This window comes from Acomys russatus, chromosome 15 (genome assembly GCF_903995435.1).
Source record: "Acomys russatus chromosome 15, mAcoRus1.1, whole genome shotgun sequence".
NCBI classification, from domain to species: domain Eukaryota; kingdom Metazoa; phylum Chordata; class Mammalia; order Rodentia; family Muridae; genus Acomys; species Acomys russatus.
This window is the reverse complement of record NC_067151.1, coordinates 62,928,766-62,954,644: the sequence shown is the minus strand read 5'-3', so window position 1 is coordinate 62,954,644 and position 25,879 is coordinate 62,928,766. Positions and strand designations below refer to the sequence as shown.

The following is a 25,879-nucleotide window of genomic DNA, read 5'->3' as shown; positions in this document are numbered from 1 at the left end:
CCTAACCACCACCATACTAGAACACCAGCGAGCTGCTCGGTGCTGCTGCACCCTTGCAGTCCCCAGAGGCAGCAGGAAGATCAGGAGTTCAAGGCCAGCCTCAGTTACCTAGGGAATTTGAAGTTAGCCTGAATTTACCTGAGATACTGTCTCAAATGATGGCAATAGCCAGGTGTGGTGGCACACACTTTTCATCTAAGTACACAGAAGGCAGAGGCAGGTGGATCTCTGTGAGTTCAAGGCCACCCTGGTCTACAAAGTGAGCCCAGGACAGCCAAGGCTACACTGAGAAATACTGTCTCAAAAAACCAAGTAAGTAAATAAATAAATAAATAAATACATCTTTGTAAAAATAGCCACAGCAAAGCAAACCAACCTAGTGAACTGGGTAGATGGCCACCAAGTAAGCATGGAAAGGACTGAGCGAATGGGCTCCACATAACTTTGTTAATGCAATGTGCTTGTATAACCCATAGACGATTAAGTTTAGCTAAAGACTTTTATGCCGGCACATGGGAGGCAGAAGCAGGCGGATCTCTGTGAGTGTGAGGTCAGTCTGGTACACAAAGTAAGTTCCGGAAAGCCAAGGCTGTTACACAAAGAAAGCCTGTGTCGAAAAACAAAAAAAAGTTTAGCTAATGGACTGAGCTTATAAAGAAACAATGTTGCAGAGAGAGAGAGAGAGAGAGAGAGAGAGAGAGAGAGAGAGAGAGAGAGAGAGAGAGAGAGAGAGAGAGATGGGGGGGACACGGAGAGAGAGAGACCATCTGATAAACTCTTCTTACTCAGCCCCATCAGCTGGTAATTCTGTACTGTTATCTTTTTTTGTGTGTGCTGTTATTTTAACAGTGAATACAAAAATGCCCATGTCTCAGTGAGCTAAGTGTCATTGGCTAAGTGAAATATGTCAAGAAACTCTTCAAACTGCAAACTTTGGGCACTTAGAAGCATCATAGTAGGCCGGGCGTGGTGGCGCACACCTTTAATCCCAGCACTTGGGAGACAGAGGCAGGAGGATCGCTGTGAGTTCGAGGCCAGCCTGGTCTACAAAGTGAGTCCAGGACAGTCAAGGCTACACAGAGAAACCCTGTCTCAAAAAGCCAAAAAACAAAAAAAAAGAAGCATCATAGTACAAATTCTGAAAGACAAAGACGTCTGCTGCACTTCCTCCTGCATTACCCCAAGGGAACTTAAGAAGGTCGGCATGGGAAAAGCTAGGCCGGCTTACCTGTCATTCTCCCCTGAACCATTTTTGCAACTCGGTATTTAATATAGGCTCCAACTAAGAGATACGTGTCGTGGGATGGAATGAGAAATATGTTCTCCAGAACAAGCAGGCGGATCAAGGACGCTGCCACTTTCTAAAAGAGGAACAGAAATAATTAAGCAAAAATCATCAAAGCCCCTGCCTTGTTCAAAGGTTACTTTTGTTTTGTTTGAGACAAGGTTTCTTTGTGTAGCCCTGGCTGTCCTGGAACTCCCTCTGTAGACCAGGCTGGCCTTAAACTCAGAGATCCAGCTGCCTCTGCCTCGGAATGCTGGAATTAAAGGCATGTGTCACCAGCACCCAGCAAGCTTACTTTTAGTAAGCTAAAAACAACAGTTTTTACATTTCTTTGTTTTGTGCATGTGTGGAAACATGGCTGTCACCGTATGTATGGAGGCCAGAGGAGAATTTCCAGAAGTCAATTCTCGCCTTCTACCAAGTGGGTCCGGGGATCAAATACAGGTTGTCAGACTTGGCAGCAGGAACCCTTCCTCACTGAGAAATCTCACCAGCCCACTTTTCATAAGTTTAAAAAATATATAAAGACCAAAAAAAAAAAAATTTATTTCCTAATATTGACAAATCATTTCTGGTTAACCTGAAAGCGGTCATAAAGGCAGCTATCTGAGATGCAGCCTGTTAGTCAAAGGCTCTCCAGCGGTCCCCTCCTCTGTCTCCAGCTGTCCCCTCCTCTGTCTCCAGCTACCCCCTCCTCTGTCTCCAGCTGCCCCCTCTCTTTGTCTCCAGCTGCCCCCCCTCTTTGTCTCCAGCTGCCCCCTCTCTTTGTCTCCAGCTGCCCCCCCTCTTTGTCTCCAGCTGCCCCCCTCTTTGTCTCCAGCTGCCCCCCTCTGTCTCCAGCTGCCCCCCTCTGTCTCCAGCTGCCCCCCTCTGTCTCCAGCTGCCCCCCTTTGTCTCTAGCTGCCCTTTCTCTCTGTCTCCAGCTGCCCGCCTCTGTCTCCAGCTGCCTCCCTCTGTCTCTAGCTGCCCCCCTTTGTCTCTAGCTGCCCTTTCTCTCTGTCTCCAGCTGCCCGCCTCTGTCTCCAGCTGCCTCCCTCTGTCTCCAGCTGCCCCCTCTCTCTGTCTCCAGCTGCCTCCCTCTGTCTCTAGCTGCCCCCTCTCTCTGTCTCCAGCTGCCTCCCTCTGTCTCTAGCTGCCCTCTCTTTGTCTCCAGCTGCCGCCCTCTGTCTCCAGCCCCCCACCCCCACCCCTTGCCTCTCTTTCCTTCTCTCCCCAACTGATAGGCTCTGCTTTCAGGTTAGAGCAAATAGATGGTAGGGTAAGAAAGCAAGCCCAGTGCATTCATTTCTCTTTCTTTTTTTTTCTTTCTTTCTTCTTTCTATTTTTCTTCCTTCCTTCCTTCCTTTCTCCCTTCCCCTCCCTCCCTTCCTTCCTTCATTTCTTAAAAAGTTTAAAATGTATTTTGTTTTTTGTTTCTTTGGTTTTTCCAGACAGGGTCTCTCTGTGTAGCCTTGACTGTCCTGGACTCACTTTGAAGACCAGGCTGGCCTTGAACTCACAGCGATTCACCTGCCTCTGCCTCGCGAGTGCTGGCCCGACTCTTACTAAACTAACCCATTATCAGGTTACTGTGACGTTCACTAGGAAGCCCGCACAGTTGTTCTTTGGTCATGTAAGTTAAAAGCTTATCAAAGTATATTGTTCTTCCTAACTGTATTTACCTTAGCTAGAATTCGTAAATGCATTACAACAGGAAGCTGGGTATGACGCTACAAGCCTATAATCCCACCATTTAAGAAAGTTCAGAATTTTGAGGCGATCTTGAGCTACAAAGAGGACCCCTACCTTAAAAACAAAAGAGGAGCCAGGCATGTGGTGCACTCAGGGAGGCAGAGGCAGATGGATCACTGTGAGTTCTAGGCCAGCCTTGGAATGATTGAAAATGAGATGCTAGGCGACAAATATGATATAGAGAAGTTTATTATAAGAGTGAGGGGGCTGGAGAGATGGCTCAGAGGTTAGGAGCACTGACTGCTCTCCCAAAAATCCTGAGTTCAATTCCCAACAACCACATGGTGGCTCACGGCCATCAATAATGTGATCTGGTGCCCTCTTCTGGCCTGCAGGTGTACATGCAGGCAGAGAACTGTATACACAATAAATAAATAAACCTTTAAAAAAAAAAGAGTGTGGAGAGCAGGTAAGGGGGCGGGGTACCCCAGAGAGAGACAGACACAGCAAGAGAGAGGAAGAGGAAGAGAAAGAAGAGAGAAAAGAAGAGAGAGGTAAGAAAGGAAGAGGGGTAAGAGACAGGTGAGTTTGCTCCTTTTATATCCTGGGTAGCTGGCCACCCAGGAGCAGGCAGGTAATGATGTCATAGGTTGCTAGGCAGAATGGGGGCAGTTTGCTAACAACCTTGGTCTACAAAGGGGGTCCAGGACAGCCAAGGCTACATAGAGAAACACTGTCTAGTGGAGAAAAAGAAGGGCGGGAGTGATGGCTGGAAGATGGTTCATCAGTTACAGGCTAGGCTCATAAATTCAATCCCCACCACCCAAGTAAAATGGCTGGCACAGTGGAATGCAGAGCTAGAGAGGTAGACATAGGAGAATTTCTGGGCCTTGTCCCAGCTAGACAATCTAGCCAACCCAGTGTGCTCTAGGCTCAGTAAGAAAGACTCTGTCTCAAAAATTAAGGTGAAAAAGCCAGGCGGTTGTGGTACACACCTTTAATCCCAGCAAGTGGATCAAAGCAAGTGTATCTCTGAGTTCAAGGCCAGCCTGCTCTACAGACTGGGTTCCAAGACAGCCAGTGCTACATAAAGAAAATTTGTCTCAAAGAAAGAAAGGAAGAAAGACAGGAAGAAAGGGGAGAAATGGTTGAGGAAAGACACTCTAACAATCTACTTTGGGCATCCTCACACATGTGCACCTCTACATGCCCACACACACGTCATGTGCACCCCTACATGCCCACACACACGTCATGTGCACCTCTACATGCCCACACACGTCATGTGCACCCCTACATGCCCACACACACGTCATGTACACCTCTACATGCCCACACACATGTCATATGCACCCCTACATGCCCACACATGTCATGTGCCTCTACATGCCCCCACACACGTCATGTGCACCTCTACATGCCCACACACACGTCATGTGCACCTCTACATGCCCCCACACACGTCATGTGCACCTCTACATGCCCACACACATGTCATGTGCACCTCTACATGCCCCCACACACGTCATGTGCACCTCTACATGCCCACACACACGTCGTGTGCACCTCTACATGCCCCCACACACGTCGTGTGCACCTCTACATGCCCACACACATGTCATGTGCACCTCTACATGCCCCCACACACGTCGTGTGCACCTCTACATGCCCACACACATGTCATGTGCACCTCTACATGCCCACACACACGTCATGTGCACCCCTACATGCCCACACACACGTCATGTGCACCCCTACATGCCCACACACACGTCATGTGCACCTCTACATGCCCACACACATGTCATGTGCACCTCTACATGCCCACACACGTCATGTGCACCTCTACATGCCCACACACACGTCATGTGCACCTCTACATGCCCACACACACGTCATGTGCACCTCTACATGCCCACACACATGTCATGTGCACCTCTACATGCCCACACACACATGTCATGCACCTCTACATGCCCACACACGTCATGTGCACCTCTACATGCCCACACACGTCATGTGCACCTCTACATGCCCCCACACACGTCATGTGCACCTCTACATGCCCACACACGTCATGTGCACCCCTACATGCCCACACACACGTCATGTGCACCTCTACATGCCCACACACACGTCATCTGCACCTCTACAATGCCCACACACATGTCATGTGCACCCCTACATGCCACACACGTCATGTGCACCTCTATATGCCCACACACACGTCATGTGCACCTCTACATGCCCACACACATGTCATGTGCACCCCTACATGCCCACACACACGTCATGTACACCTCTACATGCCCACACACACGTCATGTGTACCCCTACATGCCCACACACACGTCATGTGCACCTCTACATGCCCACACATGTCATGTGCACCTCTACATGCCCACACACATGTCATGTGCACCTCTACATGCCCACACACACGTCATGTGCACCTCTACATGCCCACACACACGTCATGTGCACCCCTACATGCCCACACATGTCATGTGCGCCTCTAAATGCCCACACACATGTCAACACAAACACATACACACATCAAATAGATAAGAGAAGCCCGTGGTTAAATATAAGTACATTACAACAAAAGTGTGGATATAAAAGAGGCTTTTTGAAGATGTGAGATGGCCCAGTGGCTCCTGTCAAGCAAGCCTGGGGACCCCTTCAACACCACACACAGGTGGACAGAGGGAGTGCCTCCACAACACTGTCCTCTGAGGTTCATATGCATGCCATGGCACGAGGGCCACTAGTGAGTAAATAAGACATGTTAAAATGTTTAAAATAGAAGTAAAGAAAAAGAAGTTAAGGGTAAGTCATTAATAAGAGCTAGCAAATCAAATTCAGGCGAGAAAAAGCAAAAACTACGTTTTCTTTTCTTTCTTTCTTTCTTTCTTTCGGTTTTTTGAGAGGGTTTCTCTGTGAAGCTTTGGCTGTCTTGTACTCACTTTGTAGACCAGTCTGGCCTGGAACTCACATCAATCCGCCTGCCTCTGCCTCCCGAGTGCTGGGATTACAGGCGTGCTAGGCTGTTTTCTCCTTCTTGTGATAGGACGCCCTCCTTACTGCATGTAAATGAGGTACTCTACCACTGCAAGTAAAGTAAGTATCCCGGCACCCTTAGCTCTAGTGAATCAGACACATTCCTCCTCAAAACCCATCCCACTGCCCGAGGTTTATAAATAAAAGCCTGGCTGGTTTGCTGGGTGCGTGCCTGCTGTTTGCCAGTCCTCCACAAAGACCCTCTGAGACTCCACTTATTCTGGGTGGAAACGCTGCTGGACACCTGGAGGTCAGGCAGTGATGGGGGAATGGCCTCTGCAGCCACTGGGGACTGCTGACACCCCCCACCCCGACCCGCAGTGAAGCACTCCTGGGCCTGTGTCTAATCACACTTGCCTGCCAGTGGGGTTTCAGACATCAGCCTGCTTCCTCTGGAGCGCTTAGCACAGCAGCTCAAACAAGGAACTGTAACATTTTTGGAATCATAGAGGTCTTGTGGCATCTCCACTGCTGATACCAGCCGTGTCATTCTAAAAGAGCTGAACTGGAACACTCCATGGAAAGCTCACTCGCTACCTCTCCTGTGAGACAGAACCTGGCATAGCACCCAGAAGATGGGCCTCACACTGAGTGCTCTATGCTTCTCCTGAGCAAGAAGGGGGAGCTTGGGACATTCGACCTCAGGGTCCATCCATTCTCCTCCTGAAACAAGCGGTCCCTGAAACAACCCACAGGCTGTGGGACCGGGACTGACCCACAGGCTGTGGGACCCGGACTGACCCACAGGCTGTGGGACCGGGACTGACCCACAGGCTGTGGGACTCTGCTGGACAACGAATGACAATGGTGTTTTGTGGAAGCAATGAAAATATTAAGACAAGTGGTTAAGAACACTTGTAGTGGGCTGGAGAGATGGCTCAGTGGTTAAGAGCCCTAGCTGCTCTTCCAGAGGTCCTGAGTTCAGTTCCCAGCACCCACATGGTGGCTCACAGCATCTGTAATGGGACATCTTTTGCTGCCCATGAAAACAGAGTACTCGCATTGTTAGATTCTGCTTCAGTCCGCCTACCTGTGATGTCATCACTTACCTGCTATGGGGCGGGGAGGGGGGATGACCCTGCCCAGGGCCATATAAAAGGACAGACCCTCCACGTGGTCTCTCTCTCGCCACTCTCTACCTATCCCCTCTCCTCCCCTCTCCTCCCCTCTCCTCTCTCTCTCTCCCTCTCTCCCCCCCCCCTTACTCTTTCTTTCTATTCTCGTTCTTCCTCTGTCTCTGTCTCTCTCCCTCTAGGGTGCCCCTCCCCCCCTTTCCCTCTCCCCCTATGCTCATTTAATAAACTCCTCTATAACATAATATTTGCTGCCTGGTACCTTCTATCTATCATTGCTTTAATTATTCAATATAAAACATATACCTAAAATAAATAAGTAAACCAGAAGAAGAAGAGGAGGAGGAGGAGGAGGAGGAGGAGGAGGAGGAGGAAGAAGAAGAAGAAGAAGAAGAAGAAGAAGAAGAAGAAGAAGAAGAAGAAGAAAAAGAAGAAGAAGAAGAAGAAGAAGCAGAAGCAGCAGAAGCAGCTGTTGTTTATGGAGAGGACCTGGGTTCAATTCCCAGAGCCCACTACCCACTGTAACCCAGTTCCTGGGCATGCCCTCCTCTAGCCTCCAAGAGCACCAGGCATACATGTGGTGAGAGACATACACAAAGCCAAACATTAAATCTAAAATATTGTTTTAATTAAAAAATAAGATAAACTATCCAGGTGTGGTGGCACATGTCTTTAATCCCAGCACCTGGGAGGCAGAGGCAGGCAGATTGCTGTGAGTTCAAGTGTAGCCTGGTCTAGAAAGCGAGTCCAGGGCAGCTAAGCCTACATAGAGAAACTCTGTCTCAAAAAACAAAACAAAACAAAACAAAAAAATGATGAACTGCAGTTGGGCATGGTGGCACACACCTGTAATCCCGGCATTTGGGATTTCTGTGCGGTCGAGGCCAGCCTAGTCTACAAATCAAGTCCAGACAACACAGAGAAACTCTGTCCTGAAAAAACATAAAACATTTAAAAATTAAAAAAAAAATAGAGGCAGGCGGTGGTGGTGCATGCCTTTAATCCCAGTACCTGGGAGGCAGAGACAGGTGGATCTCCATGAGTTCAAGGGCACCCTCGTATACAGAGCGAGTGCCAGGACAGCCAGAGCTGTTAGACAGAGAAACCCTGTCTAAAAAAAAAAAAAAAAGAAAGAAAGAAAGAAATAGAAAAAGAAGCCGGGTGTGGTGGCACACGCCTTTAATCCCAGCACTCAGGAGGCAGAGGCAGGCGGATCGCTGTGAGTTCGAGGCCAGCCTGGTCTACAAAGTGAGTCCAGGACAGTCAAGGCTACACAGAGAAACCCTGTCTCGAAAAACCAAAAAAAAAAAAAAAAAAAAAAAAGAAAGAAAGAAAAAGAAAAGAAAAATAACTGGTGAATAATCTCACTCTGTAGCCCTGGCTGGCCTGAAATTCACTGTGTAAACCAGGTTAACCTTGCATTCATAGGGATCCCCCTGCCTCTGCCTCCTGAGTGCTAGGATTAAAGGTGTGCACTACGACCACAGGCTTGAAATGGATTTTTCAAATAAATGACTGACTACTGGGCCAAATAGTGGCCAGACAGACGCTGCTTCTAGTAGATCCCGTCAAGACTTTCGATGGCTGCCTCACGCAGACGTTACCTTGTAGAACGGCTCGTAAACTCGGACTTTTACAACAGCAGCTCCAGTCCTCATCCCAGACACCAGAATCACGTCCCCTTGTTTCTCGTCCTTTTCCATCTCAGCTATGTAGTCAGGGGGAGAATACTCTGCTTCCGAGAATTTCAGAATCCTAGAGGTACAGTGTGAGATTTGTCTCTAGTGGGTCACTGGTCTTCTAAACTTCAGTCTCCATAAAGCCTGTCTCCATAGGGAGCTCTGAAACACCTTTGCTTGCTAGTGAGCCTTTTGAAACAGGGCCTGTTTGTTTGTTTGTTTAGTTTTTTCAGACAGGGTTTCTTTGTGTAGCCTTGGCTGTCCAGGAACTTGCTCTGTAGATCAGGCTGGCCTCAAACACAGAGCTCCACCTGCCTCTGTCTCCAGAGTGCTGGGATTACAGGCGTGCACCACCCCTGCCTAGCTTGAGTGTCTTAGGTATGTTTGGTTGGCATCTCTGGTTGCTCTCCCCTCCATGGTCTGGTAAATCCTCCAACCCTGCCCCACATTCCTGGCATTCCTGAGGACTGCCTCAACCCCCTCACCTGGAGCTACCAGCTCTCCAAGCCCAGGCGGTGGCAGACAAGTCATCTACTTCCATCTGCAACCCTTAGCCCCGCCCCCACCCACCATAGGTGAGGTGTGACTTCTGTCCTCATCCCCAGGACCTCAGTTCTCGAATAACCTACTGTTTCTATACTTTGAATCTGGCTTCCATTGGCTTTGTTTCCTAGGCAACGATGCTGGTCGATGCTGCCCATGTTGGCCTCCACATGGACCTGCGGATGAAGCAGCCGCTCACCCCGAACTCCTAACCCTCCTGTCTCAGCCCCGCCCTCTGCCCCCAGTTCTAGGACTACAGTTCTGAGCCAGAGCCTGGATTGAGTTTGCTGATGCTGTGTTTTGTTTTATTCTGTTTTGTTTTTGATGCAGGCTTTCTCTGTGTAGCACTAGCTGTCCTGGAACTTACTGTATAGACCAAGCTGGCCTCTTAATTGAGAGATCTGCCTGCCCCTGCCTCCTGAGTGCTGGAATTGAAGGCATGCCCCACCACACCCATGCATGGATTGAGTTTCAATTTCTTATTTCCGGAAGGACTAGCCTGTGGCTAAGACTGCTGTGCGACTACAATTTAAGCTAAATTGCTTATTGGGTGTATAACTTTTTATTGGCTATGTTTTTATCCTGATCCAAATGTTTGATTCTAATCTATGCTTTTCCTAATTCCTAGACAAGTATATAAATGATGTTTCTTCTGTCACCAGCTAACCTGGATTCAACTACAAGCTTCTTAGCTAATGGGTCTGATACATTTAATAATGTTCTACTGTATTAACATTCACTTGTTTACAGTATTAGATTTTCTTTTTTTTTTTTTTTTTCTTTTTTTTTTTCTTTTGTTTTTTGTTTTTTCGAGACAGGGTTTCTCTGTGTAGCCTTGGCCACCCTGGACTCACTTTGTAGACCAGGCTGGCCTCGAACTCACAGCGATCCACCTGCCTCTGCCTCCTGAGTGCTGGGATTAAAGGTGTGCGCCACCATGCCCGGCTCAGTATTAGATTTTCAATCATTGCCTTAAACCATGTTTAGCCTAAAATTCTAAAGGTAATATTATTGGTCATACAAAAACTGTTCTGTTCTCTTTTATCGACTGTTTTTGGACTGTACTTGTGTTTTTAACGTTCAAACTGAACAGAGATAAAACCTAAAGTCTTAGTCTGTCTATTTAAATATTCTTAAGATAGACAAGACTTTTAATTAAAAAGCTGAGGATGTATCCTGAGCCCCATATAAGGACTGGTAAATCTTTAAAACCTGAGAGGCGTTCCCGACAGGCTGAAACTACTCCAGGCCTTAACCACTACACGAAGAAAATAGAGGTCTGCATGCCCCTTCCCGCCAGGGTCCAGCCTGAGCCAGCTCTGCCAGGAACCTGTCTCAGATGCAGCCAAAAGGAGACCCCGGTGGACATGTCCAGCCTTCAAGCTCCTTGACGTGGCAGAGCACAGATAGCTCTGAAATTCAGCAGCCTTGCCAAACAGGGCAATGGTACAGGTCTGTGTCAAATTCAGACTCAGGTTACACAGTCGCATGGCCAGCTTCTACCATGGGAGACGTCAGGTACCTTCCCAGCTCTCTTCATGTGCAGGAGACCAAACTGTCCATTTCACCTATTGCTTAAAGCTTCCAAAAAGGTGTTTTAAGAATGTAAATGTGGGGCTGGAGAGATGGCTCAAAGGTTAAGAGCACTGTCTGCTCTTCCCAAGGTCCTGAGTTCAATTCCCAGCACCCACATGGTAGCTTACAACCACCTGTAGTGAGATCTGGTGTCTTCGTGTGGTAGGCAGGCACACGTGTGGGCAGAATACTGTATAAATAAAAAAATAAATTAAAAAAAAAAAAAGAATGTAAATGTGGGGGCTGGAGAGATGGCTCAGAGGTTAAGAGCACTGACTGCTCCTCTAGAGGTCCTGAGTTCAATTCCCAGCAACCACATGGTGGCTCACAACCATCTATAATGTGATCTGGTGCCCTCTTCTGGTGTGCAGGCACACATGCAAGCAGAGCACTGTATATATAATAAATAAATCTTTGTTAAAAAAAAAAAGAATGTAAATGTGGAAAAAAAAAAGAATGTAATGTGAGTTACGAAGGTCAACACGTCTAAAGGATGCTTTATTTCTTCCTGTTGCTATGATGTTGTATTAACTGTTCAAAGTATTGAGACTGATCAATGGAGCTCTGATTATTAATCTAATTATGGTAAATCATTCCACTATATGATCCTACCACAGTTCCAAGATTTTAAATTTCCTTTTGTTACTATTCCACAGAGGACAAAAGGGCTTCTGCCTTCCCTAACCTCATCTCAGAGTGTTTGTGCTCTTAACACAAAGTTCTTTTCCCAAGCCTGTACTATGCTATATATGCCTACTGCCCTTTTCCTACAATGTGTTAATGTCTAACAATGTGTATTTCACTGCAGATTTCAGTGATGATGCTAATGTGTCTGAAATTTATCTCCCTTTATGAATTCAAAAGGATTCTTATGAGCTCCAGGAAATCCATCTCTCAGGTCAAATTAAGTCCAGATAAGTAATTCAATCCGAAGCCTAAGTTTCTCACCTAGGGGTGGGACTCCTTCTCCTTTTCCCTGGTTTTGGGACTCCCCGTCTCCCTAACTATCTCATTGCCACCTGTCTACACCCAACACCAGCTAAACTCTCCCTTCCTACTCACAAAAACGCTTCCCTTTGTCCGAGAGACTATGGACACCTCTCTGGTTCATTGGGGGCGGAGGTACCCAACCTCTTTGCTGACCCTCAACTAGGCTCATCCCCATCGGGTGAGTTTCCTGATGTAGCTCTCTCTGCTGTTCTGTGACCGACGCTGAAAAATTCAAGTGCACTCGTAGCTACATCTCTGCTGAGCTAGGCTACTGGTAGCTGGTTAGTGCTGAAGATCTACTAACTGGTCTGCACCAGTCCCTTGGGTTACTAACCGTTTTTGGGGACGCCTTGATGGCTTACTGACCTCACCTCCCCATGGGAAACGGCCAGTCGTCTGTTCTTCCTGACACGCCTTTGGGACACCCACCTTAAAGCTTACATGCCTCTCCAACCAAACTTGGGCAGATCCTTGGACTAAACTGTTTTCATTATTGCCAACAACCGGGAAAATGGAAGGAAGCTCCCATATATAGACTTTTCCTTTGCTCTCCCAAAATTCTCAGTGTCAACATTGTCTCAAGCCTTTTCTCTTTGCTCTCCCAAAAGTTTCAAATGTACACCTAAAGTAAATTTCTCCCTAACTTACTAACTTTTGTCTTCCGCCCACATATATGTTCCAATATCCTGCCAGGCCTTCTGCATCTGGGACACCATCAAAGCAGCTACCCACAAGTGCTCCCGGCCAACCGCACAGATCATCCTAGCTGGACCTGCATTGTTCCTCCTAGCTGGACCTGCATTGCCCTGCCCAGCTGCAGATGTTCTCAGACCCTGGACAGCAAATGCAACACCCTGTTCTTCCAAAACCTGGCCAACATTTCAGCCTTTTAAATGCCCTATCGCCGCCCTATTGTCAGCAGGAAGTAGTTAAGATGATTACTTCCCTCCTTATCCATTTGCAAAAGGCTGAGATGGTGTGCTCCAGGCCCCGGACAGGCAGCTCCGGGTTCCCCCAGCACTCCTTGGTCTCTATCTGCTGCAGGACATGGCTGACACAGCCTGCCCTCTACCTTAAACTTTCAGGACAGAACTTTTCCTTCCCGTTCACTATATAATTTGGACATTTTGTTGCTATTGCTTTTCTTCTATCTCTTTTCTCCATTGCCTACATTTATACACTTTAACTTGCCTTATATAAAAACAATCCAACGTTCTTCATTTTTTAAATATAGGAAACGGTAGGAATGTTAGGATTCTGCTCCAGGCTGCCTACCTGTGATGTCATTGCTCAGCTGCCACAGGGGTGTGGCCCTGCCCTGGGCTATATAAAAGACAGCCCCTCCACGTGGCTCTCTCTCTACCTCTCTCTCTCCTTTTCTACCTCTCCCCCCCCCCCCCTCTCTCTCTCTCTCTCTCTCTCTCTGGGGTGCCCTTTCCCTTTCCTTCTCCCCCTATGTCTCTGGAGACAGTTTCTGCATCCCCTTATTAACCCTCTTCAGTGCATCTGTTGCGTGGTGTGATTCCGTCCCTCTGTGCAGCTCCGCCCTTCACCTCTAACCTCCGCTGCCCACTTTTTAACACTATCTGTTTATCTGTTATCTGTTCTTTGGTACTGAAAATAGAATCTTTCTTGTTGTTAATTTAATTTTATTTTTTTAAGATTGTCCTAGCTGGGTGCAGTGGCCCACACCTATAATCCCAGCACTCGGGAGGCAGAAGCAGGTGGATCTCTGAGTTTGAGGCCAGCCTGGTCTACAAAGCGAGTCCAAGACAGCCAGGGCGACACAGAGAAACCCTGTCTTGGAAAAACCAAAATATAAAAAATAAATCAAAGACTGTCCTTTTAGATATCAAATTAGTTTTGAACTCACAAAGATCAGCTTGCTTCTGCCTCCCAAATTCTGGGATTAAAAGTGCTTTCTGACACAGCCAGCTAATTGTCTTAGTCTAATTCAACATGAGCAGACAGCCTGACCTCACATGTTCCCCAGCAGAGGCTCACGCTAACTCTCCTGGAGGTTCCGACATGTGTCTCCTCTGTCTGTCTACCAAAGACACTTTCCCTAGTGAATATATCTATTAAAAGAAAAAAAAAATCCCAACAGTAGGGTTATCAAGGTCCACACAGCCAGCTGTGGCACAGTGTGTCACATAGGGACATTATGTTTGTTAGAATTCTCTTCAGTCCAGTCTGCCTACCTGTCATGTCATTGCCTACCTGCCATGGGGCGTGGCCCTGGCCAGTATATAAAAGGGCAGACCTACCTCACCCCTCCCTCTCTTATCTCTCTCTTCCCCTCTTCTCTCTTCCTCTGTCTCTGTCTGTCTGTCTCTGTCTGTCTGTCTCTGTCTGTTTGTCTATCTCTGTCTGTCTGTCTCTGTCTGTCTTTCTGTCTCTGTCTGTCTGCCTGTCTCTGTCTCTGTCTTTCTGTCTCTGTCTGTCTGTCTCTGTCTGTCTGTCTCTGCCTGTCTGTCTGTCTGTCTCTGTCTGTCTGTCTGTCTGTCTGTCTGTCTCTGTCTGTCTGTCTGTCTCTGTCTGTCTGTCTGTCTGTCTCTGCCTGTCTGTCTCTGCCTCTCTGTCTGCCTGTCTGTCTCTGCCTGTCTGTCTCTGCCTGTCTGTCTCTGCCTGTCTGTCTCTGTCTGTCTGTCTCTGTCTGTCTGTCTCTGTCTGTCTGTCTGTCTGTCTGTCTCTGTCTGTCTGACTCTGTCTGGGGTGCCCCTCTCCCTTACCTGCTCCCCCATGCTCATTTAATAACCTCCTCATCTACTGTCAGATCCATTGCCTGACATCTTCTTATCATTTTCTTATATTAAACATAAAAATCTTAGGCTCCCACTTTACCTAATTTTGCTAGACAGCTCTCCTCTTGCTGACTCGTCATCCTGGGCGATACTCCATTCAAACACCATGCCTGCCAAAGTACTGAATGTGTTTCCTGTAGAGAAAGCCAAAAGTCACGATGGAATCACACATTCCAAAACGTTCAAGTATCGGGCTGGCGAGTTGGCTCAGCGGTTAAGAGCACAGTCTGCTCTTCCAAAGGTCCTGAGTTCAATTCCCAGCAACCACATGCTGGCTCACAACCATCTATAATGAGATCTAGTGCCCTCTTCTGGTGTGCAGGTATATATGTAAGCAGAACATTGTATATGTAATAAATAAATAGATCTTAAAAAAAAAAGTTCAGAGCCGGGCGTGGTGGCGCACACCTTTAATCCCAGCACTCAGGAGGCAGAGGCAGGCGGATCGATGTGAGTTCGAGGCCAGCCTGGTCTACAAAGCGAGTCCAGGACAGCCAAGGCTACACAGAGAAACCCTGTCTCGAAAAATAAAAACAAAAAAAGTTCAAGTATCTCCAACAAGAAAGCTAGAAAATCATTTTAGGTATTTTCTGTAACAAACAATATCACTTTTATTAATCAATTAAAACACACACAAGGAAGATCCTTACACAGAAATGTGAGTGCTGTCCTAACAGGTGTGTGTGTGTGACCAGGCTGGCCTTGAACTCAGAAATCTACCTGCCTCTGCCTCCTGAGTGCTGGGATTAAAGGTGTGCACCAAGATTGGCCAGCTCCAACAGGCTTCTTAAAGAAGAAAGGGCTCTCGTGGAACAGGCTCTCTCAAGAGGCCACCTAACAGACACTTCATGGTTGACAGGCATACTTAACCCCTGGTTCCTTTTTTTTTTTTTTTGGATTTTCAAGATAGGGTTTCTCTGTGTAACATCTCTGGCTGTCTTTGAGCTTTCAGATATAGACCAGGCTGGCCTCAAACTCACAGAGATCTACCTGCCTCTGCCTTCCAAGTGCTGGGATTAAAACTTCTTCAAATAGCCGGGCATGGTGGCGCATGCCTTTAATCCCAGCACTCGGGAGGCAGAGGCAGGTGGATCGCTGTGAGTTTGAGGCCAGCCTGGTCTACAAAGCGAGTCCAGGACAGCCAAGGCTACACAGAGAGACCCTGTCTCAAAAAACTAAACAAACAAAAAGGCAGAAAAAGCAGTAGTTTTTTGTTTTTGTTTTTTTGCAAGGAGGCAGCTAGTCCATTGAACTACAGTCTGCACTGCCAACTCTCTTGTATGTGAGCCCCAAATGAGAACACAGGCCCCACTTCTAGTCCATTCTGTTATGCACGTTCGTTCCTGCTTCTGAACTCTCAACGTTAGAAGCAGTGCTCTATTTGAGGCATGTTGCCCCTCAGCTCATCTCCAGCCCCTCACCTTTAGCATCCAGGGCCCTCACCATCAGTTCGAGGGGCGCATCGTCCACATACAGCTCCCGGGTCCGGGACACAATTTCAATGCTGTCTATCACATCGACCTTAACGTCACAGCGCAGCTCATGGTCTGTCACTGCAATGGAGCAGAAGGCTGCCTATGTAAGTAAACGGGGCCACCGATTCATTAAACGTCTCCCATACTCAGAGTTTAAAGGTTATAAAAAAGTCTGGCAGCCAGGGCTATGCAGAAAGACTCTGTCTCAGAAAAGCAAAAAAGGAACCTCCGTTTTGTGAAATGGCTGCTCCATGGGTAAATGTACTGCCAAGCCTGAGGATGAAAGAAACAACTACTAAGCGGGGCATGGTGGCGCACGCCTTTAATCCCAGCACTCGAGAGGCAGAGGCAGGCAGATCGCTGTGAGTTCGAGGCCACCCTGGTCTACAAAGTGAGTCCAGGATGGCCAAGGCTACACAGAGAAACCCTGTCTCAGAAAAAAAAAAAAAAAAAAAAAAAGAACCAACTACTTAAAAAAAAATTTTTTTTATTATGTTCTGCCTGCATGGACACCTGCAGAAGAGGACATCAGATCACATCGTAGATGGTTGTGAGCCACCATGTGGTTGCTGGGAATTGAACTTGGGACCTCTGGAAGAGCAGGCAGTGCCCTTAACCTCTGAGCCATATCTCCAGCCCTACTTTTTAAATTTTTTAAAAATTTTATGTGTGTGGGTGTTTCGCCTTAATGTATGTTCATGTAGTGCCCAAGGAAGCCAGAAGAGGACACTGGGCCTCCTAAATCTGGAGTTATAGGTGGGTTGTGACCTGCCATGTGGGTGCTGGGAATCAAACAGAGTCCTTTAGAAGGGCAGCCAGTGCTCTTAATTTTTTTGTCAAGGTCAGAGGGCAGGGTATTTGTTTGTTTGCTTGGTTTGTTTTTTTAGAGACAGGGTTTCTCTGTGTAGCCCTGGCTATCCTGGAACTTGCTCTATAGACCAGGCTGGCCTCAAACTCAAAGATCCGATTGCCTCTGCCTCCCACTGGGATTAAATGTGTGTGTCACCATGACCCAGAAAGCACTGCTAAGGGTTGGTTCCAAGCCTGGTGGCGGTGGTGGCACACAACTTTAGTACCAGCACTCAGGAGGCAGAGGCAGGCAGATCTCTGAGTTCCAGGCCAGTCTTGGCTACAAAGCAAGTCTAGGATAGCCAGAGCTCTTTTTTTTGGGGGGGGGGGTTTTGTTTTTGTTTCTTTGTTTTTCGAGACAGGGTTTCTCTGTGTAGCCTTGGCCATCCTGGACTCACTTTGTAGACCAGGCTAGCCTCGAACTCACAGCGATCCCCCTGCCTCTGCCTCCCGAGTGCTGGGATTAAAGGTGTGTGCCACCATCCCCGGATCTTTTTTTTTTTTTTTAATTGGTTTTTTGAGACAGGGTTTCTCTGTGTAACAACCTTGGCTGTCCTGGAATTCTCTTTGTAGACCAGGCTGGCCTCGAACACACTGATATCACCTTGCCTCTGCCTCCCTGAGTGCTGAGGTTACAGGCCTGTGATGCCATGCCTGGTAACATTTTTATTTCAGGAAATAGTGTCTTTCTTTTCACAAGAGACACTAAAAAGTGAAATTAACAGAGAACCCCTGTCTTGAACCCTCCTTAAAACAAACAAACAAACAAACAAACAATCCAACTGAATAAACTGTAACTCTAGCGCCCAGTGAAATAGAAACAGGTCAACCACAAGGTAAAGGGCAGGCCACCCTCGTAATATACTGAGACCTAGTGCAAAAAAAAATTTTTTTTAATAAATCATCCTGAAAGCACCTTTTTCTTTTTTCTTTTCTTTCTTCTTCTTCTTCTTCTTTTTTTTTTTTTTTTTTTCAAGACCAGGTTGCTCTGTGTAGCCCTGCCTCTCCTGGAACTCACTCTGTAGACCAGGCTAACCTCAAACTCAGAAATCTACCTGCCTCTGCCTCCCCAGTGCTTGGATTAAAAGTGTGCACCACCACTGCCTGAAACTACTTAAAATGTTTTATGTGCATGGGTGTTTTACAGACACATACACACACACACACACACACACACACACACACACAGATGCCTGTGTATGGTATGTAAACACTCCCCTTGAGAGCTAGAAGGGGAGAAGACCTCTTGGAACTGGAGTTACAGGTTTCGAAGCTCCCTTCGGGTGCTAGATACTGAATCCTGGTCCTCTGAAAGAGCAGCCAGTGCTTTAGCCTCTGAGCCACCTCCCCGGGCCCTGAAATTGCCTTTTATGTACATTAGGGTTGAACAAACAAGAGACTACATTATATATAACAAAGGTCAGAATTTTAAAATCTCTCTCTCTTTCTCTGTATGTGTGTGTGTGTGCGCGCGCGTGTGTGTGTGTATGTGTGCGTGTGTGTGTATGTGTGTGTATGTGTGTGCGTGTGTGTGTATGTGTGTGTATGTGTGTGTGTGTGTGTGTACATGCATGCCATGGCAGGCATGTGGGTATTAATAAACAATTCTGTGCCTTGATTCACTCCTTCCACCTTTACATGGGTCCCAGAGATCAAACTTACGTCATCTGGCTTAGTGACAAGTACTTTCCCCACTGGCCTATCTCACCAGCCCAGGTCTGAGAGCAAAAGTTACAAGTAAGCCAAGGAAAGAAATCTAGCGTGAGCCCCGATTAGAGCACAGCTGGACACGTACAGAAAGAAGTGCAGAATGGGGGTACACGCAGGCTGGCGTGTGCGTGTTTCTTTCTTAGCCCCATCTGCTAAGAGAACCTAGAAACTAGGACACTCCCTTAGCAACAAGCACACCAGCATCTAGATCCTGCTTTCTAAATATACCGCCAGAGCTCAAAAACAAGGAAGTACTGTGCTGGGGCCATAGCTTAGTTGGGGGATGTTTGACTAACAAAGAGGAAACCCTGGGCGTGAACCCCCAAAACTGCACAAACACAAGACGATGGTGCACATGTGCTATCCCAGGACTTGGCAGGTGGAGGCAAGAGATTCTGAAGTTCAGGGTCATGCTTAGTTATATAGTGAGTCAGAGTGAGACTAAGCTACATGAGACCTTATCTAAAAAGAATAAAAGGGAAATACAGAAGCCAGCCTGAAGGATCCCACAAATGGCTTGTCATGGTGATACGTACTTTTAATTGCAGCACTCCAGAGGCAGAGGCCAGCCTGGTCTACATAGGGAATTCCAGGCTAGCCATGGATACCCATTGAGAGCCTGTCTCAAGATACAACAGCCACAAGCCGGGCGTGGTGGCACATGCCCCCTTTAATCCCAGTACTCAGGAGGCAGAGGCAGGGGGATCGCTGTGAGTTCAGCCTGGTCTACAAAGCAAGGCCAGGACAACCAAGGCTGCACAGAGAAATCCTGTCTCAAAAAACCAAATTTAATTAATTAATTAGGGTTGGAGAGATGGCTCAGAGGTTAAGAGCACTGGCTGCCCTTCCAAAGGTCCTGAGTTCAATTCCCAGCAACCACATGGTGGCTCACAACCATCTATAATGGGATCTGGTGCCCTCTTCTGACATGCAGGCAGAGCACTGTATACATAACAAATAAATAAATATTTTAAAAATTAATTAATTTAAAAAAGAAAAAAGAAACAACATCCACAAAACCCAAACAGACAAGTCCCATAACATACCCACTTCGCGAGCAAGAATAATGCTGCTGAGACGTACGGGTTGGGTGGATTGGGCAACAAGAACAGCCCTCTGGGAACAGGAGGTGCCATTTTCATATAAAGGCTCAATGGTAACTGCGTCGTGATGAGTGGAATGCCTGCACCCCCCCCAAAAAAAAAGTGTTTTAGAGCATGAAATACATGGGTCAAGGCAACACATGGAAGAAATGTCTGTAATTCTCCGTGTTACATACTAAGTATGCCTAATGGCTCTCTAAATTTTTTTGTTTGTTTTTTAAGACAGGGTTTCTCTGTGCAGCCTTGACTCTTCCGGACTTGCTTTGTAGAGCAGGCTGGCCTCGAACTCACAGAGATCTGCCTGCCTCTGCCTCCCTGAGTGCTGGAATTACTGGTGTATGCCACCTTGCCAGACTGCCCACTGAGCCTCTAAAGGAGAAGCTCAGTCAGAGGACACAAGATCTAAAACGGGAGACTGATCAGAACCGTTGCCCAGTGATCTCCTGTGCAAAGATCTGAAATGTCACTATAATCCTCCCAGGACGTTTAAAGTAAAGTTCAAGGCCAGCCAGGCCTACAGAGCTAGTTCCGGGGCAGCCAGAGCTACCCAGAGAAACCCTGTTTTGAAAAACAAAAATATAAACAAATACTCACAGCGTGGGTCATAGCACTGGGACTGTGTTTGCAACAAGACAGGGCTTGCTCTTACCTTAAGAAAGAATTTCCTGTAAGCCTAGAAACTGAGCTGCTAAGATGGCAAGTTGCCTATACATCCTGAGACCAAACAGACATGAAAAGTCATCATTAGCAGCTAGGGTGCACGAAAAGCTCTCAGTATCACAACGATTCCTGAACAAACATCACACTGGGTCCTCTACAAGACTAAGTTCCTTATACTCCATGAAATGAGAATTGGAATTCGTGTCCCTGAGCATCTTGTATCTCACCGCTTCTCGGAGAAGGCAGGAAAGGGGCTGGGGATGCAGTTCCTAAGCGGGGGGCCTGCCTAGTATGTGCCTAGCCCCAACCCAAGGCTCTTTCTCCAGTTACAGGAAATGGAAATCTCTCACTAAGGGCTCACTTTAAATTCCCTGACAACTGAAGTAACCACATGACCTGCCATTGGTTCTCTTATAGTCAGGAAGGTCTTTACCCAGAGCTGACTGCCCAGCAGCTTTCCCTTTCCACTGAATCCCCGTGTACAGGGGAAGGGGGCTCTCACATGACAGGCAGAACTCAGCTCCGTGCACGCTGAAACGTGTCGTGTTACCCTAGTTTAGTCGTTGCTGTCAGGGTCTCGAACTGGGGAAAACCGACACAGGGCTTGCCTGAGCCGGCAGTTGCTTACACTAACCAGCTGTCTCAATAGGGCGGCCGACTCCCATCCTAGTTACTTGCGGTACCTTAAAGAGCCTCACAACTTAGGCTACATCCCACCCAAGGGTGCCACGTTCAGGCCCTTCCACACTGCAGGACCACAACCATTCCAGTAATCCCTTCCCTCTTCGCTGTGGGGACAAGATCATGTGATCTCTGCCCGCGCCCCCTCACCAGGTGTAGCAACCCCGCTGCGCCTCCAACAAGAAGGGCACCCGGCCTGGCTCCTGGCTGAAGGGCAATAACACTTGTGGCACATTGAGTTTGTTGGCCAAGGTCCCAGCTAAAAGCAGGAAGAAGCAGTGTAGAGTTAAGGAGAAAAGGAGCCTGAGGCGCTGAGGAAGAGGAGCCCCAGAGCCAATCATGGCGACCGCTAGGTCTCGGCTGCCCACTCAACTACACATGGCCAACCAATCCGCAGCCACAACGTCAGCGGGCTGCCTTTCTTGCTAGGAATTATGGGTACTTTTTAAGTGCGTCAAAAAGCTAAGTTTATGGAAATTTCAGGCACAGACCCAAAGGGCCACTTTACTAAATATTCGATGGCAGACTTTACAAGGAAAGAACCAGACAGAAAGGTCCAAAAATCCCAAACAGTGCCCCGTAGCTCAACTGTAGTTGACCATTGTTTGACTTGATCTTTATTTTATTTTAAATAAAATAGTGCAGAAAGACTGGGGTGAAACTCAAGGCTCACATGTACAAAGGCTCAACCCCCAATACTAAACAAAAGAAGTTACTACATTTTTATTTATTTATTTATTTATGTTTGCCTGTCTTTTCAAGACAGGGTTTCTCTGTACAGCCTTGGCTGTCCTGGACTGGATTTGTAGCCCTGGCTGGCCTCGAACTAACAGCGACCCACCTGCCTCTGCCTCCCGAGTGCTGGGATTAAAGGCGTGTGCCACCACGTCCGGCGAAGTTACTAACTTTTAAAAGTGGAAGTAGCCAGGTGTGGTGGCGCACATGGCAATTTGGGAAGGCAAAAGCAGGTGGATCTCTGTGAGTTCGAGGCCAGCCTGGTCTACAAATCCAGTCCAGGACAGCCAAGGCTATACAGAGAAACCCTGTCTCAAACAAACAAACAAACAATAAATCAGTGAAAAAAGTTCCAGTCTGTAGTATAAACAGCTGGCCTTTGTCAAGGTAAATGTTATTTTTAACTAAGAATTAGATTTATGTCCTGCTTCAAGACCACAATGCAGGAAATGTCAGACACTGGCCTCAGAAGCAAATTGCAAAGCCATTGTCTCAAACAAGGGACCTCAGCACAATACTCCATGGGAGCATTTGTTTTCTGGCGGGGCGTGGTGACACACAGTAATCAGGAGGCTGAGGTAGGAGAACCGAGAAGCCTAGTCTACAAATACCCTCTCAAAGGAGCTGGGGAAGTGCTTGTCACACAAGTTGAGGACTTGAGTTCCCACATAAAAACAGGGCGAAGCATGCCTCTCATCCCAACACATCGGGGAGGCAAAGCCAGAAAACGCTTTGAGGGCCAGCCAGTCAAGCTGAATTTGTGAACACTTAGGTGCACCTGCCTTAAAAAAAAAAAAAAAAAAAAAGTGAATGTTGGAGGAAGACACCTGATGTCGGTCTCTGGCCCCAGGGAAACCCCCTCCCCATACACAGAGGAAAACAAATCTAAAAATCTTGTTTCCTCCAATTATTCAAAAGCATATTCAGGAGTATGAGCAACATCGTGTATTAAGAAGTCTACTAAATCCACGGAGTTCATACTGTTGTAACGCAAATGTGTAGTTCAGTCTGTTGGATTGTGTGACCTATTTTCACGTTGCCAACATTCTACAGCTGATGGTGCCAAAAGATTTACATCCAAACGTATTTGCATGTTACCGTTAAGATTTGAGTGTGAGGTGGGGTGGCGCGCGCCTTTAGTCCCAGCACTCAGGAGGCAGAGGCAGGCAGATCGCTGTGAGTTTGAAGCCAGCCTGGTCTACAAAGCCAGTCCAGGACAGCCAAGGCTAACATGGACCTTGTCTTGAAAAACAAAACAGAGCCGGGCATGGTGGCGCACGCCTTTAATCCCAGCACTCGGGAGGCAGAGCCAGGCAGATCGCTGTGAGTTCGAGGCCAGCCTGGTCTACAAAGTGAGTCCAGGATGGCCAAGGCTACACATACAAACCCTGTCTAAAAATACAAAAACAAATAATAATAAAAATTAAAAGACTCGGGCGTGTATGTGAGTATGCGTTGGCACACTGGTGCCACAGCTGAGTGTGGCTGCAGGAGTCAGTCCTTTCAGTGTGTACACCTGGGGGCCTTTAGGAACTCAGCCTGGGTGGCTATTTCACTTTGTAGCCCAGGCTGGTCTAGAACTTATTATGCAGCCCAGAATGGTCTCAAAGTTGTAGTAACCCCATCTTTCCCCTGGCCTCCCCACCCTTGCTGGTGTTATGGAAATTAGCCTTCATGTCTGGTGCTCCCAGGAATTTAGGAGAAGCCTAAGATTTGTTGTTATTCAAGAACTATTTTGAGCTGGGTATGGTAGTGCACACCTTTTAATCCCAGCACTCGAGGCAGACACATCTGGAGGCCAGCCTGGTCTACAAAGCGAGGTCCGGGACAACCAGGACTTCATGGAGAAACTCCTTTAATCCCAGCACTTGGGAGGCAGAGGGAGGTGGATCGCTGCGGCCTCAAACTCAACAGCAATCCACCTGCCTCTGCCTCCCAAATGCTGGGATTAAAGGCATGCAACACAGAATTTAAAAAAAAATTATTTTATGTGCATTGGTGTTTTGCCTGCATGCATGTCTGTGTGAAGGTGGCAGATCTTGGCGTCACAGACAGTTCTAAGTTGCCATGTGGGTGCTGGGATTTGAACCCTCGGCCTTTGGAAGAGCAGTCAGTGCTCTTAACCTTTAATGAGTCTATGAATGAGGTTGCAGGAGTTGGCATAAATCCAGTGTGCAGAAGCTGATATCCCAGAACTGAGTGACAGATGGGTGAGCCACTTTTGCTGGGAAACAACTTTCTCCCAGCCCCACCCTCTCCTGCAGAAGCAACGGATCCCTGGGCCACCCTCTCCTACACACCCTATTTTCAAAGACAGGTCTGCTTTTTTTCCAGACATGGTTTCTCCGCATAGACCCAACTGTCCTGAAACTCACTACATAGACCAGGCTGGCCTGAAACTCAAGAGATCAGCTTACTTCTGCTTCCTGAGTGCTGGGATTTAAGGTGACCTTAATGCCCAACCATTTGAGCCAGAGTCTAAACTGAACTAGAAGTTCATTGATGTGGCTAATTGGCTCCTGTCTCTAGCAGGATAGTGGGCTGGGACAAGATGATGTACTGTCCTTAGCTTCTTTTTAAAAATGATTTTTTCCAAAATATGCATGAGTATTCTATGTGCATATGTGCATGAGATCACAATGTTGGTGGCTGTGAGCCGCCGTGTGGTTGCTGGGAACTGAACTCTGATCCTCTGAGAGAGCGCCAGTGCTCCTAACCGCGGAGCCATCTCTCCAGGCCTGTCCTTAGCTTTTGAGAGCTTTACCAAGGGTGCCACCTCCCAAACTCCACAGCCAGGTTTCTGAACTCATGTTTATTTTTTGTCTGCTTCCAATTTGTGCACTCTGTGATAAATTCTGTTGCTGTCAACCACAAAGACCGGACTCTCTACCCCGGTTCTATAGCCCCTGTGGAGAAAGTACATTTGGGCTAAGAAAGTCACGCAGGGCTAAAGGTGGAGGGACTGGTTCTTTATTCCAAAATGTTGCAATGTCAATATTCAGTATCAAAACAGTTGCACTGTGGGGTTCTTTCTCCTGTCAGGGGAGAGTACAAACAAGCCAGGAAGCTGCAGGGTGTCCACCTAACAGGCCTCGAAGAAACCACCTGAACGTGGCAATTGGGTGGGGACACGAAAGATCAGCACACACCAGCCCACAGACTGCAAAGAATTCTCACAGCCAATGGGTCGGCCTAGGTTACTCAACCCCCGCCCCCAAAAGCAAAATTTCAAAATAATATAAAATTTTAAAAAGTTTTTTTTTTTTTTTTACATAAGCTATTCAAGATTTCTCCAGCACTGACTGACACTAAGCACAAGGAGATGGCACTTTAGAGACAGTGGCTTCAGGAAGGGCGCTGAGATGATTCCATGTGGCTACATCAGTGGCACGCGCGAACACGACCTCCCTTCTCAGTCTCCCTCGGGGCAGGTGGACACTACGTGGTCACCTCAACAGTAGGGGCAACATGATCCGTTTTGTGAGCAGTCGGGAAAGGGGTAGAGATGAGACAGGGTTAGGCTCAGGGCTGGGGCTGAATGAAGTAGCATGCTTGGCTAACACGCCCCAGGAGGGGGGGTGTCTCAGAGGGCTCACCGTCTTATTTGGTCACATGTGATGGAAAAAGTAAAAAATAAAAGTAAGTGTAAAATCATTCAAAGATATCAAAGCTGAAAACCTTCACAGCCCGGAACAGTTTTTTGTTTTTAGCTAACTTCCCAGAATCTCCTGATGTTTGGCTAAGCCTTGGTGCGGAGCACTGAGGTCTCCAACAGCAGGGCCTGCCTGGCTCTCAGCTAGGCCGGCCCGTTCCTGTGTTCCTCCTCTATGGCGTGACAGTATTCATTAGGCCGAAGTGTCACCTTCCAACAGTGAAAAGGAACTGGGTTGCTGTTCCAAGCCTCAGAAGTGCTTGGAATGTTACAAATGGTCCCTAAGACAGAAAGCACTTACAATGTGCACATCACAGCTGCACTGAGGACACTC

General features: G+C 47.5%; 1 protein-coding gene across 1 annotated transcript in view; it reads right to left on the bottom strand.

Annotated features, from left to right (window-relative positions):
• Positions 1-21,499, bottom strand: part of Nup210l (nucleoporin 210 like) — a 98,127-nt gene extending 76,628 nt beyond the window's left edge. Inside the window, exons 1-6 of the mRNA XM_051156931.1 lie at positions 21,309-21,499; positions 19,761-19,897; positions 16,102-16,233; positions 14,721-14,814; positions 8,694-8,844; positions 1,229-1,361 (exon numbers count right to left, since the gene is read on the bottom strand). Of these exons, the coding sequence (XP_051012888.1) occupies positions 1,229-1,361; positions 8,694-8,844; positions 14,721-14,814; positions 16,102-16,233; positions 19,761-19,897; positions 21,309-21,499 (838 nt within the window). The remainder of the gene's footprint in view (positions 1-1,228; positions 1,362-8,693; positions 8,845-14,720; positions 14,815-16,101; positions 16,234-19,760; positions 19,898-21,308) is intronic.
• Positions 21,500-25,879: the final 4,380 nt, after the last annotated feature.